The following is a 19,829-nucleotide window of genomic DNA, read 5'->3' on the forward strand; positions in this document are numbered from 1 at the left end:
ATATATATATATATATATATATATATATATATATATATATATCTGGGCTGTGTAACATTAAGCAGTGGCCAGATGGGAGGCATCATTAGCAATAGTCCATCATTCTGAAGTCAACGGATTAGTAGGTTTATAAATACACCCTGTAAAAGGATCATGTGAGAATATATAGAGTGGCTTTATGCCACCTGGGACACAAACCTGAGGTCTGTGGCTTCTTCATGCAGTCAGATTTGATTTTTTTAAAGAGGGAGCAGTTCTCAGAGCTGCCACTCAGCCTGAAGCCAGGAAAACAAACAAACAAACAAACAAAAAAACAGCTTTCCACCTCAAAGAGAACTCCAAAGAGGAGTGCCCAGAGTGGGAGACCACAGCAGAGCACTGTCCTTCTATAACCACAGCTCAGGTGGTTCTGGACACATATGTTCACAGGAATAATGGCTAATCTCTCAGTCTACTCAGGCCTATTTAGGGTGCATGTGCCAGTTTGTAGCATCAACTATAATTTGGTGTCTTTTGAGCTTGGATGATGTCTCTATGATTGTTTACAAATGTGTGGGCATTTTGACAAAAGGACTAGGCACTGCTTTTCTATTCCCCTCAAACACTGCAATGTATGTTCCAGCACCAGCTGCCTTTGTTTCTTTAGCATGCATACCAATATGCATTCTTAGGCCACACCAGTCTCACCGGAACAATTTCAAATGAATAGGGGAGGAGGTAAGGTTTCTCGCTTCGTCTATGTGAGATGTCTCTTCTTTAGGCCACCAGATCACATGTGCTTTCTAGGTCAAACCTCTTCGTCATTGTGGATTCAGAGTAACGTGGGTTTGTAACATTGGACTGCTCAGTCCCTTTAGGGCTCCTTTCTCTGTGCAAAAGGGAACACACTGTTAGGACCAAAAGAAGGCTTCCCAAGGTATAGGCTGGAGAGTTCACTGTGTTGTGACTTCGTCAGACATGGTGTGGAGAGAGCTGTGTTCACTTTTTGGTTATATTTACTGCCAGTACTAAGATGATGCAGTCTCAGTGCTGAGAGAAACTACAATCTAAGCCATCTACACCCGTTGGTGTTCGCTAAAGACCCCAAATAAAAACTCTGGAGTATCCAATCCCCTTGCATGGAGGGCTGTTCTGAAGAACAGTTATGTCTTTCAAGAGACTCAACAGACTGCTGTACTTGAGTGCTGAGTAAGTCTCTAGGGAGATGAATGCATGCCAGGAATGTTTGCATAGATGGGTGAGCTACTGGGAGTTACAGTTTGCAAAAGCTAGAGGATGTGGCAATTCCATGCACACATTCCAGAACTGTTTTCCAGCTGCATTCCCTCAGCATGGAAGGGTAAATTAGGGTTTAATGCAGAAAGTACAGCACTCTATAGTCTTTTGCTTTCAGGGCTCACAGGACATGGCTGGGCACCAGGGAACCCTATGCTTACCTGGTTGCGAGAAACACCAGAATCTGTCTTCACCTCAAACAAAACAACAACAACAACCCTTTACTTCTGAGGACAAATAGCCTAAATGTTCATCCCCATTGAAGTAGAAGAGTAGTCTCTCATTTCCTGTATTACTTCTCTCATTTCTGTACTCAACACCTGATAGGAGCAATATGAGGAAGAAAGAGTTATTTTGCCTCATAGTTTGAGAGCATAGCCTATCATCGTAGCAAAGGCATGACAGCAGAAGAATGAGGCAGCTGGCCACATTGCACCCACAGTCAAGAAGTACAGATAGGAGCAATACTGGTGCTGCTTTCTGTCTTTTTCATTTTATTTATTCTGTGGTCCATGGTATTGTGCCAGCCACAGTGAAGGAGAGTCTTCCTGCATCAGCTAAACATCTCTAGAAATGCCTTCACAGGTATATCCAGAGTTGTGTCTCCTAGGTAATTTCAAATCCAGTCATTTGGCAATGGAGATGAATTACCTCTCATTTGTTCTTATAGTGTCCCCCATCCTCCATTCTAGAAATAGATCTTCTCTACTCTCAAGACATTAGTAATTGCACAGTAGAGATCACTCTCACTGTGGAAACACTGGAGAGCCACAAAAAAAATCATACACTGAGTGGAAATCCTGATGTATACATCTCTAAACAATGCTTAAATCTTCAGTTTATGAAGAAGTCATATCAATTTCTTGACCTAAGCAAAAGTTCTTATTAGCTAGATAAAACAATTACTTTAAATTAAAAAAAAAAAAAAACATGATTTCTAAGAATAAACTAGTTTTAACCAAGTTTAAGCCAATGATCAAAATAATGAATTGAGGGATTGTTTTACTTTTCCTTTAAATGAAATTGGTCATCCTAATTCTTATACAAGATTCCTGGAGTGTCTATGATAGACAAATAAGGGTCAGATGAGAGCAGCAAGGTAAAATGTGTCAGATTATAAAGGGTTAACAATGTTTCCCCAGAAGAAAACTATGGAGACCTCAGATTCCCACACATCTGTACAACACTTTGCTTTCCAGCTGAGCAAACAGAGGCTGAAAGGTGATGTTGCAGGGACATCTGTGATTTGTGGCTGACTGACCAGGCCAGATTTCAACCCCATTCTGAGGCGACAGGACCTTTGCTTTCCTTGAAAGGACTTGCTTTTGCCTGTAGCCTTAGGCCTGGCTCTTTTGCTCATAAGACATTCTTTTGCTGTTTTTGTCTTTGTTTCTTATTTTTATTACTATATTTCTTACTTACGTTTGTTTTAGAATTTCAAACATGAGTACTACATTTACTTCATTTCCACTCCTCTCATCCTCCAACTCCTCCTGTGGCCCCTCAAATTCATGACCTCTTCTTCATTATTGTTACATATATACATGCACACATGCATTCATCCACCCCCATCCCCACCTCCCCACCAAAACCAAGAACTTCACTGAGTCCATTTAGTGTTGCTCCTACGTTCATGTGTTTAGGGATGACCACTTGGGACTGGAACTCAAAACTGGAGAAAAATGATTTTCTCTTTCAGCTGTCACTGACTGCCTCCAGCTCTTGTAAGATTTCTCCCCTTTTCATTGGCATGTCCATTAGTGTAGTCATTATGTAGGTATTGGTAAAGTATCCATATTGTTGATATGTTACCATGTGTAGATAACACTCTTTTGCTTGGTCCTCTGGTTTACAATATTTTCACCTTTTTCCTTTCCAATTTCCCATGAGCCTTGTGTGTAAAGATTGCATTGTAGGTACATCAGTTGGGGCTGATCACCCACAGATACTTATTCTCTGTAATTTGATGAGGTATGCATCTCTGTAGCAGTCTCCATTTGTTGCAAAAAGCTGTTTTGACTAAAGGATGAAGCTACATTTATCTGTGGGTATAAGGGTAAGTATCTAGAATAGTCACAAATTACATTGGTTTAGAAAAGTGGCAGTAGGTTATCCTCTAGGACAGTGGTTCTCAACTTGGGGGTGGTGACCCCTTTGTGGGGGTTACACTGCAGTTCATAATAGTCACAAAGTAAAAGTTATGAAGTAGCAATGAAAATTATTTTTCCACAACACGAGGAATTGTATTAAAGGGTCAGAGCATTAAGTTGAGAACCACTGCTCTAGGGTCCACGAACTCTCCAGTCACTATTAGTTGGTAAGTCTAAGGAACACACACATTTTCTCTTTCATAAGTGCGCTCTGAGCTTTTCTTGGATTGACAGTCTTAGATTAGTCCCCTCTTGTATCTTGAGCTGAGAACTCAGCAAACAGAAGAGCTAGTTATCATTCCTCTCGAGTGACCATGATTTTTGTGTGACCATATCTCAGCACATGCTCCAAGACTGTTCACTGTCAAATTCCTTTGTTTGTATGTCATTTTATGCTCTGGTGGACTTCCTTTTCATGAGGTAGTTCTTTCTCAGTCATGGGTATTATAGAACTAAATGCTAAGAACATTTCTTGTTTACTGCTTTGTGTATAGACTATGGGGTGCTTGGGACAGAGAAGACGAGAAAAGAAAAAGGAAGAAAATGGAGTAAGAGGAAGAGAGGGGAGAGGGGAGAGGGAGGGTTAGAGTGCCTTTACCTTGGTGTAGGAATTAGAGATCACATGTTTAATTTTTTATGGCTGTGTAATAAATATCACACACACAAGTTGCTAAACATTACACAACATGATCTCACACTTTCTATGGCCAGCAGGGATTAGCTGGATCCTCTACTCTTGAGTCTTGTCAGGCAAAAGGGACCATCTGTCCTCCCATAGAAAGTTCCACAGCTTCTGCATTTAGGAGAAGGTATGCTTTTCTACCTCTTTCTATTGGGTAGGTCTGGGAATGATCCCGCAAAAATTTACAAGGAAATTTAATCCTCATTGTAAGCAACTAAGAGTTATAACAATGATCTATTCTCCCACAGATTAAGGAACTTCTGGGTTATTTCAAGACCATCTCTGTCACAAAAGCCAGTTTATCCCTTGTCCTTGGACTCCCTTCTCATGATACCTCATACTACTTTGTGTGAAGGCAGATTTCCTGCCTTCAAAGAAGTACTTCATCAGACACTGCCCATTGACCTTGAACCTCCTACTTTCTACTGAGCTAAATATGCTGCTGTTTTGGTTTATATATTATCCAGTGTGTTGTATTCACTTATAGAAACAAAACAAAACAAAACACCCGAAACTTACTAAGACAGTCTGAGGTATTCCATTCTCATTCTGGCTGATGGGTGAGGGGTTCACCCTCAGGTCCTGGCCATGTAGCCTCTTCATTGCTCCCATACACATCTCTTTCTCTGATACCAGACATAGATTCACAAGACATATGGCTAGGTCCATACCTTACTGGAAGTTGCCCCATGTGTCAGCTTATAACAGGATGATTGGTCACCTGTATTCCATAGGTGTGTCTGACTCCAACCCATCCACAGAAGCTATGCATGTTTCCCGTGCACCAGTGTTAAAGGTCTTAGGGTCTTCTTGAAATCTGCTGCCACATAGGGGTAGCATCTGTCCTTAAAAAGAATTCAATATGTTCTCTTTATAAACAGTGTCATTTCTAAAATTGCTATAAACTCATCTGCTGTGTAGAGGACTATGATTGCTGTAAATCCTCTCTGTTTATCCAATTTTTAAAAAATTTTCTATCCATATAGAAAATATAGAAAAATACATGGATGATATCTATCTATCTATCTATCTATCTATCTATCTATCTATCTATCTATCTATCATCTCTCTATCTATCTTATCTATCTATCTATCTATCTTTTTTTTGTGTGTGTGTTAGGATCGAACCCAAGACCTAATGTATGCTTGGCATATTCTTTACCATTGAGCTATAGCACAAGCCCATCTCCGTTACTATAGAAAGTGCAACCCATTTATCTCAGGTGGCCCACAGTTGCTGGAAAAGAATAGCTTTCTTTGGGTGGGGTACACTAAAGGCATCTGCAGAGATGGAGTACTGTGGCCCCTGGGGTGTTCCTTGTGGAAAAGATTGTTGACTGTGTAACCACTTGAGCACTGAGCACAGAAGTCTGAGGAAAGTGGAAGTAAACCTAAGTAGGTCACCTGGCCAAAGCCTCAAAAAGAGTGCTTCTAAGAGGCCACTGGGCATCAGGTTAATTTACTTCTGCTTTCTCTACAGTGCATTCCCTGTGCCCCAGTAGCCTGCTTAGTACAAGCATGTGAAGAAATCACACACTGTGCTGCCCTCATTCAACCTCTCTGCTCTGCTCATCTTTTTTTGGCAATTCAACTGTGAGCTCTTTCTAGCTAGAGACATAAGATTCAAAGTCCCGAGAGAGGTAGTAGTCATGCAATGCCTAACAGTGGGGATGCTTTCTCACACAGGCACCATCAGGCCATCTTGTTCTTGTAAGAACGTCGTAGTGGTGTGCACATAGTTACACACTTATATGTTGTCACTGCATGTGCTATCTTGAGGCAATCAAAAGACACTCTAACCATGGATGTTTGCTGATGCTAGAGGAATCAGCACGCTGCTTTAGAGTAAACATTATTTATAACTGGATGTGTGCATTAAAATTATCATGAAGGCGTTGGAGGTTTATTTTAGCTCAGTAGTAGAACAGCTGTGGGCTTTGTTCCCCCAGCACGAGGGGGAAAACAAACAAAAAAAAAACATAAAATGTGTAGTGGAGTAAGTATACAAACCAGAGACATCATCACTCCCCATCTAATATCATATTCTATACATGATTTTATCTGCTGTGCTAAATGCCACTTGCAGCGCAACAGCTCTGTGCCAGCATTACTGCAGGCCTGAAGTCATGCATTACACCACGGCTACACAGCTGTTATGTCATTATGTGATGATAACCTTTAGCTCACTTTTGCAGAGGTCTGGCACTAAGCAGACCTTGTTGAAATGGCTATGTGCTGTATTAATCTATGTGGCCTGCCACAGCCAAGTATTCAGAGCTGTGTCTTCAGGAGTCTGTAATGTCCTGTACTATCCTTGGCCTGTAAGTAGCCATCTAACCAGTGTTGTCACATTCATTTTGTGTGGACATCTCTGATAGCTCTTTCCTTGTTATAAGGACACAACTAAGACTAGAGTAGCATCTCACCACACTCTCTTCACTCATTCCCTCTGGAGCAGTGGTTCTCTCTAATACTGTGACCCTTTAATACACTTCCTCATATTTCGGTGATGCCCAACCATAAAATTATTTTTGTTGCTACTTCATAACTGTAATTTGCTGCTGTTGTGACTCTCAATGTAAATATTTTTTGAAAATAGAGGTTTGCGAAAAGGGTTGTGACCCACAGGTTAAGAACTGCTGCTCTAGAAAGACCCTATCTCCAAATGTAGTCTGAGATAGTAGTGGATAGGACTTCAACATAATTACTTAGTGGGACACAATCCAGCCATAATATTAGGAAAGACTGACAAATATGTAGCATCTATTATTTTCCCCATAAGTGAGCATATGTATCACACATAATCACAAATACAAAGACATTTATCATGAGAAGAATACAGCTTGAATTTTGTGAGGGATCCTTGGTCTATGGCAGCAATATGTGCCCTGCGTACTGTTCTTTTACAAAAGATTCCCAACTTAGAATTTCACAGGGTCTGCCCAAGACAGGAATTCCTGCACCTGAAGGGTCTTTTCCTCAGAGCCTTATTCTTCTAGATATCCTGAAGGGGGTGGTATTGCTCTTGCTTAGAGCCTGTCCCATGTCGCGTTGAAGACTGGCCTTAGGCTTCTTCTGCATAGTGCCCTTAGTGATTAGCTATGGTAGGGAATTTCCTTTAGGATGTACATGCCTCTCTCTATTACTGGTTCTAAAAATGAGGTCTATTGAGGAAGCCAAGCTGAGCTTGCTGAGTTTTGATACTATGTACAAACTCACCAAAGACAGTGCTGCTGAGCTTTTCTGCCTTCTATCATCACTGTCCTGGAATGGATCCCAAGATCATCCGATCTGGGGGGTCCCACTGAACTCAAAGCCTAGCCCATGGACTCGAGTACATCTACTGCCATTCTCTGTGGTAGAAATGATTTCCAAAAGGACTGCCTCTTTTAAATTGTTTTGCTCTTTCTGTAGAAACCCAGGAATGGTGATGATGAAGAAGGGAAATTAAAGGCAAAAGCTTCTAATGCTATAAACTTGGTGTCTGACCTTTAGAAAAGGAATTTTAAATGTGCTTAATATGTCTAATATGTTTGACATCAACTTCATAGTTCTCCAAATTTGGAAGGAATCAGACTGTTAATTAGTAAGCAAGATGGGTGATGGAGTATCTCTTCTGTGCCTTACCTCAGAATATCTCTGGATGGGGTGGGGTGAGGGGAATCTTAGTGTGACCAGTGGACCATATAGATCCTTGGGATAAACATAGTAAGCCTATGTGATCATTATAGTGGACCGGATAGAAGGACGTTTTGTTGTGTTGGAGGTGTGATCAACCACGTGGGCTTGATTGCTACAGCCCACAGGATGTTCTCTAGTGGTTGTCTCTCTTTTAGCATTTAGGTTCCAGGACAAACACTACATTTAAATCTTATTTTGTAGTTGCCGGTGCTGTGCTTTGTATATAGTTGGTTTGATGTATCTTGAATTAGTAAAACATAGAAAAATAGAGGTTTAAACTGAAAGAAGTATCAGGCATGGTGGTATGTAGCTGCAGTTCCAGCTACTTGAGTTTTTGTATGGTCATTTGAGCCCAGAAGTTTGAGCCCATCTTGGGCGACATAGTGTCTGTATCAAGAGACAGTGACCAAGATAGACAGATTAGAGGAGAGAGAAATGAAAAAGAAACAGGGAAGAAGCTGAAGGAAGCACTTATAGCAGGCAGCCCTTGAAGTTTGTAAGGGTTTCTTCAGATCCAGTGTGGAACTTAGCTGAAAACATTCAGCCAATTCTTTACACTCCATACTTACATAAACATCCAATAAACTGCTAAAAACAACCTTTGTGTTGGATTACTGGGTTTGCTTTTCTTGTGGTCATGTGAATGACTTAACTAGCAAGTTCTGAAGGCTCCAGCAATTGGTGACTGTAGCTGTTGTCCTGGGCTACTTCTTGATTTGGTCGAGAGGATAGATGCTGGTCTCTTGTCCATTTTGTAGACCCAATAGTGACATATGTCATTGCTCACAGATCACTTCCAGGCCCTGCAAGAGCTCTCAGACCACCCAATATTTTGTTAAACAGGTACAACATAAGCGTAGTTTCACAGGGTTTAAAGTTTTAAAATTATATTCTTTTTATTTCAGGCAGATAAACATAAAGATTACCATTACAATTAAGTTGCATTTTTTGAAATAAAATTTGTGGCACATAACAAAATCTGCCATTGTAACTATTTTAAGCATATAATTTAGTAGCATTAATGATACTGTGCAGTCTAACCATTATCACTATATCCAAATCACCAGGTAGAAACTGTATCTATAAATAAATATTTTTTCCTCCTCCAGCCTTTGATAACTATGATCTCTTTCTTCCTCTTTACATGTCCCTGTTCTAAGTCCCTCATGAGAGGAAACATGAGATAGTCCTTTTGTGAATTCTCACATCACTTAGCACAGCATCTTCACAATTCACCTGTGTTCTAGCTTTCATTCCTAAGTATTGGGTAATGTTCCACTGTATGTGCACTGTATTGTCTCCCTGTCCATCAGTGGGAGGAGGGTTTAATTCTGCATTGTGGCTAATGTCATACCACAGTGAACGGAGAAATCCTTGCTTTCTGTTTTTGGGGCACAGGTCCAGGAGTGGTGATTTTGACCATTTTCAAGTAATGAAGCTCATGACATTTATGGCTTCCACAGTGGTGAGCTCCTACATCATTGTCTAGCTTTGAACATTTTTGTCAACCCCAAATCACTGCCCCCTTTTAAGCAGTCAGTCTCCATCTACCTACCTTCCAGCCACAGTAGCCTTCCACAGTCTGTCCCTACAGTTCTGCAATTCTGGCCATTTCAAATAGACTTATACCCAATTATAACCTCAAGCTTGTTCTTAAAAAACAACTTGCTGTTGTGAAAAAGTAGAAACAATGTTTCAGTGATCCTCAAATACTCATCAGCCAAACTCAGCATAGTTGGATCTTGTCAACAGTGTTAATCGAAGTCTCTCACCAGGGAAGAAAAGAAATATGTGAATCGATTCTGGAAAGAAATTCGAGTAGGCGACTTCGTCCATCTTCGCTGCAATGAGATCATACCTGCGGACATTCTGCTGCTATCATCCAGTGACCCTGATGGGCTGTGTCACATTGAGACTGCTAACCTGGATGGAGAGACCAACCTGAAGAGGCGGCAAGTGGTCCGTGGCTTCTCGGAGCTTGTAAGTGGTCTGCATTCTCAGAGCACCACAGGCATCTATCTCCTCTGTGGGTCTTTGTCTCTGGGCTGGGCCACTTTTTCTGGTAGACCGACACTGAGAGTCTGAGAGCCTTTCTTCCTGCGAAAGCCCATGGTCAACCTGATCCTGTGGGCATGGGGATTTTTCTGACTGTGATTTCCAGGGTACACTTACTGAGTTTCTCAGAATGATGTTTTATTCTTTGAAGAATTGTGAGTGAACATTCTGAAACAGTCAGCGTTTACTCAGTCACTATGCTAGATCACCAAATGGCAGCATAGCAGAGTCACAGCCTGTTCCCATGTAGGTTGGGAACATTATCTCCTCAAGAGACTTTTTCATTTCAGCCTCCGGGCTTCAAAAGATGAGTTCTGTCTCAGATAAGAGTGGGGTTGAGTGAGGAGTAGAAAGGGAGGTTTTACCCACAAACAAGCTAGGAAATACAGAATCCCCAAGGGGCTTTCCCATAGGTGTTCTTAAGAAAGGGTTGCCCCTTCTAGGTCTGTGCAGGGACATCCAGTGCTAACACCCTGTAACGTAAGGACACAGAAGCCTCTGGACATGTCAAAAGGAAGTGGGGAAGCCTCCTCCTGACCTCACCTACTCTATTCTGCTTTGCTTGTCTGAGTCACTTTTTCAGGTCTGGCCACTGTATGTACTAAGGATGCTTTGAAAAGTGACCACAGGATGTGAGTCCTTCATTTAAGGGAGTATCATTGGGATTTATTTTGCCACATGGGATCATGCTACCCATTTCTCCAATAAAGTTTTGGTGGGCTCAGAACCAGGGTTCAAGGGGCTGGTGTCAGCAACTGGCTTTGTTTGACAGTTTACAGGTCTGAAGGAAGGCAGTGTAGGCATTGCAGGCGAAGTGACTCCTCTATCAGGGCTGCTGAGGGGCTAGGAGTCCTGCCTCCCACTCTTGCATTGTCTTGCAGTTTACATCACTCACCATCACTGGCAGAGATGCCTCTTCACACTCTGAGAAGACCGCAATGAGACTAATGCTGAGACCTGTGGCAGGAATTTTTGAGTCAGCTGCCTCCTTGGATATCACTTCACTACAAGCCTTTGCCTTACTGTCCTGCTCTTTCTTGTTTTCATCACAATTTCCTCATTTATATTTGACTAGGAAACAAAAGACAAACAAAAAGCAGAAAACCCATCTGAGTTTCCTACCAAATATATTTTGTGGAACTGTAGATATAAAATTTTAAAATTCCTGTATTGTAATGGTGCATGTTTATAATTCAAGCTGCTCTGGAAACTGAGGCAGAAGATGGAAAGCTCAAAGCCCAGGTGGGCTATGGAAAAAGACAATGCTACAAAACAAAACAACAGAAAACCTTAATGTACATGCATAAATATATACAAAGTATTACATATGTGCATATATGTCCATACACACATTTGTCTGTTTGAATGGAACACTCTTATACCAAGCCTGTTTGTTAGGGTCTCCTCCTTGCCTGATGATTATGCTCTCCTGAATTTGGTGGTTGTTTGGGTCCACATGCAGTCTGTGTTAAGTAAATCCTGGCAGTAGTCAGCCTTATGTTTAGGTTTCTTCACCTGGTCAACTGTGTCCCAGAATCTGAAGCCTCTGCCTTCTCTCAGGATACAAGTGGGTGTGTGTGGGACTAACAATGCAGCATTGGCAGCTGCAAGGGACACAAGTCTCCTTCCAGTTCTCAACTTCTCTTTAAGAGGCAGGAAGAGGTGGAATGGGTGCAAAGAGCAGCATAGAAGTACTGCAGTGTGTAGAGGATGAGGTGACATATGTGAGTAGCTGAGGTTGAGGAAAAGATGATGATATGCAGAATGAGGTGGCGTATAAGTGTTTAGTATGGTGGGAGGGATGGTCACAATACTGACTTCTTAGCTAACTCCCAAGAACTTACTCATTTTATATCTTTTACTCTTCAACTTCTGAATTCACCTAAACTCCCCTTGTTTCTCAAACAGCAACTGTGACACTTCATAGATGTAAGTAGGATGCTCAAGATTCAAAGATGATGTGGTGGTTTAATCTTGTTCATTTGATGGGATTTTGAATCGCCTTGGAAACAAATCTCTGGGGATATCTGTGAAGAAATTTGTGGTTCATGGAGGTGGGAGACCCACCTTAACTGTGGGTAACACCATCCCATGGGCTGGGATTTGTGGATTGAATAGAAAGGAGGAAGCAAGAGCACAGGCATACATCAGGCTCCACTTCCTGACTACAGATGCATGTGACCATGTCACCTTTTGTGTCTGCTGTCCTGACTGCAGTGACAGCCATGGTACACTGTATCTGTGGAACTGAAGAAATAAACCCTCAAGCTGCTTTCTGCCTTGTGTTTTGTCACAGCAGGAAAAGTAACTAATGCAAATGGTTGTTCTCTATCACCCTCTAGGGAAACATGAGGAAGCAAATAGAACTGAGTCATAATCTAGTCAAATTGGGTCAAACTAACAACTAAATAATTCTGACTTTTTAGTAACAGTTTTCTTTGACAGCAGCAAATTCCTTCAAGATGTATGAACATTTTGGTTCTCTTATTGATGTATTTTTCACTTTCAGAATTACTGTATATACACTGTAATTTTGAAATTTGTTTATTTATTTCCTATATAGAAAGTAAAAAGCCATAAGTCTTCGACTTTAAATGCCCAACAACTGGCAAACTAGGCTTCTTATAGGAGCAATACAATGTAAGTTCCCTGTATTTAAGCTGTTTTTTAATTACATCATAGAAAGATGAATAATAGACCATATTCTGGATCTTGATTCATGTAAGATTCAAAGTAATATTTTATCAGTTTGATAGATGGCAAACTGAAAGGAATAGACTTCAGGAAAACTTAAATTAGAAGGGATTTTTATTTTTCTAGTTTTATAAGGATAAGAACAACCTTGCCATTTTCACAGGGGATAAAAAGTGAGTGTGTCATCGGACTCCAGGCAGGAGACAAGTCATACATGACTACATCAGAGAAAGTCTATCAAAGACTTTTATGTGTTCTTGTGGCTCTAGTAATGGAGCACAGAGTGGCACACTCATTGGGCAGGTGTTCTGCCTCGGAGCTAAGACTCCATCACAGATGTGAAGCAAACCTAAGGTGAGATAAGCAGTAAAACCTGAGTGGTGTAGGCAAAGCTGTTGCAAGTAGCAGGTCTGAGATAAACACAGCCTTCTGCTCGGGGACTACCATAGCTTATAGGATGAGGGACTGCTGCTCAGGGACTACCATAGCTTATAGGGTGGGGGACTGCTGAGGGGCTGTAGTTTTGTAACTTGATGCAAGTTTACTGCAGAGGATTTATAGAGTTGCCAAGCTTGGGAATTTGCTGGATTCCATGGGAGCCTCTGATCACTGGCTACTGACTGCTACATACAGGCTGCACTCTGTATGTTCCTAAGATAGATAGCTCTTGCAGCTGCAGTGAGCCATACTCAAGATGGGTAGATGCCTTCTAGACAGTCCCTAAGGAGCCCTAGGCCTTGAGTATGAGAGGCGAGGTGAGTTTGTAGGGAGAAGCAGCCCAGACTGGGATAGAGCCCATGAAGTTTTGCTTTCATTACCATGGACAAGGTATGGCTAAGTCCTCTCTCTCTGTTTATCTCCCTCTTTCTTTCCCCCTCTCCCTCTCTCTGTCTCTGTCTCTCTTTTTCTCTCCCTGTCTCACCTCCTTCTTTCTCTTCTCTCCCTCCCACTTCCTCAGTCTTTCTCCCCTCACTCACCTGGAAGTAGTCCTTTACTCCTCCACCTTCCACCAGCGCCCTCTACTGACAAGACAGAATTTAGCACCTCTCCTACACATTCTCTTACAGGTTGGATAAAGTGTTCATCTGCTTATAGAAACTGTAAAAAAGAGGGAGTGGCTCCTATCCTTTCCACGTCATACTAACTCCCCTTCTTTCATATGATTCCCTGCATTCTGCCGAAGGTTTGGTTATGAGTCTTAGTATCTGCTTTGAAACACTGCCAAGTAGAGTCTTTCATATGCCTTCTACAGTAGACTCCTAGGAACAGTCCTGCTAGGCCACAGAGGAGGACTTTGCAGCCAGTTCTGAAGATACCTGATAAAACAGGGTCAGATGAGAGGGGAGGAGGTTCTCCCCAATCAGTGGACTTGGAAAGGGGCAAGGAGGAGATGAGGGAGGGAGGGTGCGATTGGGAGGGAATAAGGGAGCGGGATACAGCTGGGATACAGAGTTAATAAAATGTAACTAATAATAAAAAAATTAAATTAAAAAAAAGAGAGAGTGGCTCATGTCTGCCAGGCCTAGTAATTTAAAGAACCGGGACTAGTTCATGTCCATCAGCTGATGCTTCTGTTTGGGTCTGAGGTTAGAAAATGTGCCCATCCTCAGCTGTCAGAGGATGTTTCTAGAAAGAGGGGCTTGAACCTAATCTGAAGGCTAGAATAAAGGCTAGGATGTTAGCTCTTTGGTGTAGTCATAAAGACGGACCTACACACACCCTGAGTGGTGGAAATGTGTTTATTTAATGAAGCATATTGGATAAAACTCAACATAGTTGAGAGGCTATAAGACAGGCAGGAGGTGATGGGCATGTCCCACCCAGACCTGATATAAAGATGAGGATCCAGACTAGGTGGGTGGCTCCACCATTAAGCCCTCTGTTGTAAACTTGAAGGTTTTGACTTAAAAAGAAAGGTTTAGTTTAAAGCTTGGAGTTGAATGATAGCATCCAAAAATTCAGAAAGGGATTCCAGCGCTAAAAATTGCATTCACATTTGTGAGTCACATTTTTTTTCAGCTCTCTTAGACCTTAACATGCCTTTGCAATTGAGGTACAGTAAACATTATGTTTAAAAATTTACATGTTAAAAACGAATCCTGTGAAATAATGATCATCACATTTTCTTATCAGTGTGAAATAGATAAAGCAAAGGCAGATACTCTGCCTACCATCTTTCCATCTGCTGCACTGGGTGGAGCTGGAGTAAGGGGGTGCTGTCTGAACTCCAGGGAGGGCTCAGAATCATTCAGGTTTTCTCTGTTTCACAGCCCACTCACAGTCCTACAGCCCCAGGAAGAAGTTCCAGCTCACCTGGAATAGTTGTATGAACAGATTTGCAGAATCAGAGCTTTTCCAAGCATTCTCTAAGTATCTCAGGTCATATAGAACACTTTTTCTTTGCAAATTTTGATTCATTCAACAAATATTCATTCAGAGTTTTGTTAATCAAAACTAGAAGCATGTTCTCCTGATCCTCATATTGCTTATGTTAAGTAAGTAAACTAGGTAAAAGGTTGACGTGGCAAGGAGTAGGTGGAAGTAACCAAGCAGAAGTCAGGTCATGAAACATGGGGTGGGGGCAGGGGTTGGAGTTTCAGATGATGGTGAGAAGAGGAGGGCAGGTGAACCAGAGGCTGTTTCTGTTGGAGAAGAGCCCTCATGAGTGGTTTCTTTGTTGCTTGGTTTACTGAGAGAGTGTGTTCTGATAGTTTTTTTCTTGAGTGGGTCTTTCCCAATTGATGCTAAGTTTCTATTTATAAGTGAGTGTGAGTGCATATGTTTTTGGGTATGTCTGTACACAAGAACATGTATACATAAGTATGTGCAAATATGAATATATAGTACACACACTATACTGCTTTTCTGAGGTGATAACTTTACATTACTTTTGCATTTTATTTCATTTAATTTTCAGAAACAAGATGTTGCTGTGATCTTCCTGCCTCAGCTTCGTGTAGTGCTAGATTATGGACATGTACCAGCATGCCTGACTTGCATTATTTTTAAATTTTTCAAAGGACAAATAATCTTTTCTGCCCTGATAACACTGTGTTCTAGAAACAGTGAGTCTCTCAGATAATGTTCTGTGGAACAGTGTCTCCAGCCTCATCATTGACATGACTGTGAGGGCAGGTCTTAGGTCAGTGTGCCCAGACTGTCCATCCATTACAAAGTGGACTAAAGAACACTCTGCTGCTTGTTGAAGGGCCCTGCCTGGTATCATTTGTCTCCCAGTTGTTTTGTGAGCAGAGTATCAAATAGGCAGAAACTTCACCATGTCCACAGAACATACCAGAGACCAGTTCACTACATTTTAGTTATAGCCACTGTTTCTAAGTTCTACAACCCTACCTCTGCATTTCACAACCTGGGCCTGTTTAGTTTGCATGTGGCTTCCAAAAGCAGTGTTAAGTTTCAGCCCTCATTTTGGTGCAAGTGCATCTTAGAGTTTCACCCATCCATAGGTAGAGGAGATGGAAGCAGAGAGATGCAGGGGCACATTTGATTTTTCTAATGATGGGAATGTAAACCAGACCTTACAAGACATGAAATTGACTTCAGAAAACGCTGTTACCGCCTCAAGTGTGTTTGGAACCATGATATCTGATAGGATCAGAATTGAATTTAATAGTGAGATGAATTCAGAGCCTTATACTTGGTTATGCTAATGAGTGACTTGTGCTGAAAAGTTACTTAAGGATCCCTTGAGAATCTTAACTATGCTGGAACAAAACCAAGCTTCTCTAGCCTGTCAGATTCAGTAAAGCATTTTTTAGTCATATATTGTACACATTAGAATGCCTTTACTTCCCACAGTTCTTCACCTACTAAAGAGAAATGTGGATATCACTGACTGTGATGAGAAATGTCCTCCTGTGGGCTCCAAAGATTAGCTACTTAGTGATATCAAGTCAAAGGCCTGTAGGTCAAGAATTGGCCCAGAACCATTTAAAGATATTCTCCCTCTTTGTCTCTGTATCTCTGTCCCTCTCTCTGTCCCACTCTTCCATCTCTTTCACTAGTGGGTACTTAGGATATTTGAAGCCCCGAGATCTACAGCCAGTAATCCAAATGTGCCTCCCACTCCAAAGATTCAACAAAGAAAAAATGTCTTATTTAAGCTTTGTCTTTGAGCTAAAAGAACAAGTAATTCTTATTCACCTGGACTGACTTTCATCAAGGGCACTTGTCAAGGGCTGAAAGTAAGCTTTTCATTGTGTGCTAAGAAGAGCTAACTTAGGTCAACTTCAAAGGCTTACAGATCTAGGTTTGTTTTGGACAAAACATCAAATGGTTGGTTGGTTTGCTCATCCGGCCTTTATCTAGCATGAGGAGCCTTGACCACCAGGCAGGAAATTCTCCAAGGTAGACTCTGAAGCCTGGGTCTTTGCCTTGGCTCTGGGAGATTCTGTGGCCTGTGAACTCTTGTCATTTATTTAAAAAAGGCTGGAAAGGGATTATGAAGGGTCAGATTCTGAGGACAAAATCTGTCTGTCTGTCTCAGAGTTAAAAGCAAAAAGGTCCCCTGGGAAACTGGAAAGAGAATCTGGGGTTTAATGCCATCCTCAGCTACATAGGGGATTTGAGGCTAGCCTGGGATCCTTTTCTTTTCCTGAAACAAATACTTGAAACAAACTGATAATTTTGACTCATTGTTTGGGAGGTGTCAGTTCATGACCCGTTTTTTTAGTAGATGTGGTGGAAGCACAAGACTGAGCAAACTCACTCACCTATGGCCAGAAAAAGAGAGAGAGAGAGAGAGAGAGAGAGAGAGAGAGAGGAAGGGGTTGGTGGTCCCACAACCCCTCCCCACTGTCCTAATTTCTTCCACTGGCCCAGTGTCTTACAGATTCTATCAGGTTCTCTCCATGCATAGTCCTCGGTTGTTGCCTCAGTCTCTGCAGGTCCCTGGGGCTCAAGATTTTTAGCTTTGTTGGTGGTCTTGTGGAGCTCCTGTCCCCTCTATGTCCTTCTATTCCCCATCCTTCTTCCATAAGACTCTCTGTGCTCTGCCCAAAGTTTAGCTGTGAGTCTCAGCATCTGCTTCGATTCCCCTGAAGTCTATAGTAGACTTCCATTCTGCTTCCTCTCTTACATCACTTCTGGTGTCTATCCTGTTTGCCATTCTGAATAAGATTTAAGCACCATCCCGAGGGTGGTCCTTGTTTAGCTTCTTTAGGTCTGTAGATTTTAGTATGACTATCCTATATTATATGGCTAACTGCTCAGATGTACCAATTGGCAGCTCAGTCTCCTTGTGGGTTCCTGAGTAAGGGGAGCAGGGGCTGCTTCTGTAATGAACTTGATTACCTGCTCTTTGATTACTTGCCCCTGGTGATGGGATCTTGCAAGGACAGAGGGAAGAGCATCCAGGCAGATCTGATGAGACTTGATAAGCTATGAACAGATGGGAGAGGAGGAGAACTCCCCCTTTCAGTGAACTAGAGGAAGGGGATGAGAGGAAGAGGGAGGGAGGGTGGGACTGGGAGAGTTGAGGGAGGGGGCTTCAATTGGGATATATAATGAATAAATTGTAATATATATTACATATAATACATATAATACATAAAAATAAAAGAGAGAGAGATTCTATCATGTCTTGCTGGTCTTGATGGTAGCACGCAGGAGCCAAGCTGATAACATTTAGGGATCCTTGCAGTCTATACTGTGGTATCTTTGGGTGAAGTGGCAAAATGCCTTCACCCTCTAGCAGTGCCAGCTGTACTCCTTTCACTCACTGTGTGCCACACCCTTTTCCAACTGGTCACTGATGTTTCAACTTTTATACTGAAAATAAATTTTTATACAATATATTCTGATTATTGTTTTACCTCCCCTACTCTTCCCAGTTCCTTTCCATCTCCCCTCCTACCTGGACCTGTACCCTTTCTGTATCTTGATAGTAAACAAACAGGCAGATAAAAACAGTAATAAAATACAATAAGCTAAAACAAAAATAAACAAATATGGATAGGAAAAACAAACAAAGAAAAAATGCCTGGAGAAAAGCACAAGCAACACATAGATACAGAGACACATGTTTGCACACACAGGAATCTTACTTAAACACACACTAGGAAGCCATAATATATACATGCAAAGGACCTGTAAAATTAAAACAAAACCCAAAAAACAAAAACAGTTTCAACTCAGCATTATGAGACAAAGTACACCCAAAGATGCCACTGAATTCATTCTGTATTGGCCATCTACTTCTGGGCATGGGGCCTACCCTTAAGAGTGGTTTGTTTCCTCAGTGAGACTCCTTTTGAGAAAAAGAAAAAAAAAAAAACCTAAATTTTTTATTTGCAAGTTGTTATCAGCTGGAGATAGCTTCTGGGTTAGGAATGTGTCCACTTCTCCTTTTAGCTCTAGGACCCCATCTGGTGCAGACCTGTGCAGACCTGTGTGTGTGCGTCTTTTTTTTCTGAATTTAGAAGGCCTTGTTTCCTTGTTCTCCATGCACTCTGGCTTGCATGATTTTACCTCCTCTTCCATAAAGTTCCCTGAGCCTTGAGGGAAAGGATTGGTTGAAGACATCCTATTTAGTGTGGAGTATTTCAAGGTCTTTCCTTCTCTGCATATGTTCTGGCTGTGGGTTTCTGTATTCCCATTTGTTGCAGGGGGAAGCTTCTCTGATCATAGCTGAGTAAGGCACTGCTCTCTGAGTATAGCAAGTGTCATTAGCAGTCATTTTATTGGCATGTTCCTTTAGTTTTCCCCCTGGGTCCCTGACCTATTTAGCCTCAGGTTCTTGGCTACCGAAGCAGCATTGGGTATCGGTTCCATTTTTTGGACTGGCTCTTAAATCCAGTCACCTAATACTTGATTAGTCCCACAAGCTTTGCATCAGCATTGCTCCAGCAGAACTTCCTGCATGTTGCCATCATAGATCAAAGGATTTGCATCTGGTTTGATGTTTACATTTCAACGCTGGTAATGTGCACAATACCTTCCAGTGCCGTGAACACTGGTTTATAGAGTGAAGGCTCTAGATAGATAATATCTCAACTCCTCCATATTCAATCAATTGTGTAGGTCTTAATCAGTGGTGTCTTACTATCAGTTTGTGGAGAGCTACAAATAGTCTTGGCAATAGCCTGGGTTGTCTGGGAATTCCCATGAGACCCTTTTAGCCAACAACTCAATTAGATGTAGCCGATTCCCAGGCTGGAAGCTTCGTTTGGTGATGATAAATGTCTAGCTGGGCTAGGTCACCCCATTATTTGGTAATATTATTTAATATATATATATATATATATATATATATATATATATATATATATATA

The 19,829-nt window shown here is 41.6% G+C and overlaps 1 protein-coding gene across 1 annotated transcript in view; it reads left to right on the forward strand.

Moving 5' to 3' along the window:
- Atp10a (ATPase phospholipid transporting 10A (putative)) overlaps positions 1-19,829 on the forward strand; it is a 183,923-nt gene that overhangs the window by 66,745 nt on the left and 97,349 nt on the right. Inside the window, exon 2 of the mRNA XM_055607510.1 lies at positions 9,564-9,768. Coding sequence (XP_055463485.1) covers positions 9,564-9,768 — 205 coding nt within the window. The remainder of the gene's footprint in view (positions 1-9,563; positions 9,769-19,829) is intronic.

This window comes from Psammomys obesus, unplaced genomic scaffold (genome assembly GCF_907164565.1).
Source record: "Psammomys obesus unplaced genomic scaffold, mPsaObe1.curated_primary_1811, whole genome shotgun sequence".
In the NCBI taxonomy this organism is placed as follows: Eukaryota; Metazoa; Chordata; class Mammalia; order Rodentia; family Muridae; genus Psammomys; species Psammomys obesus.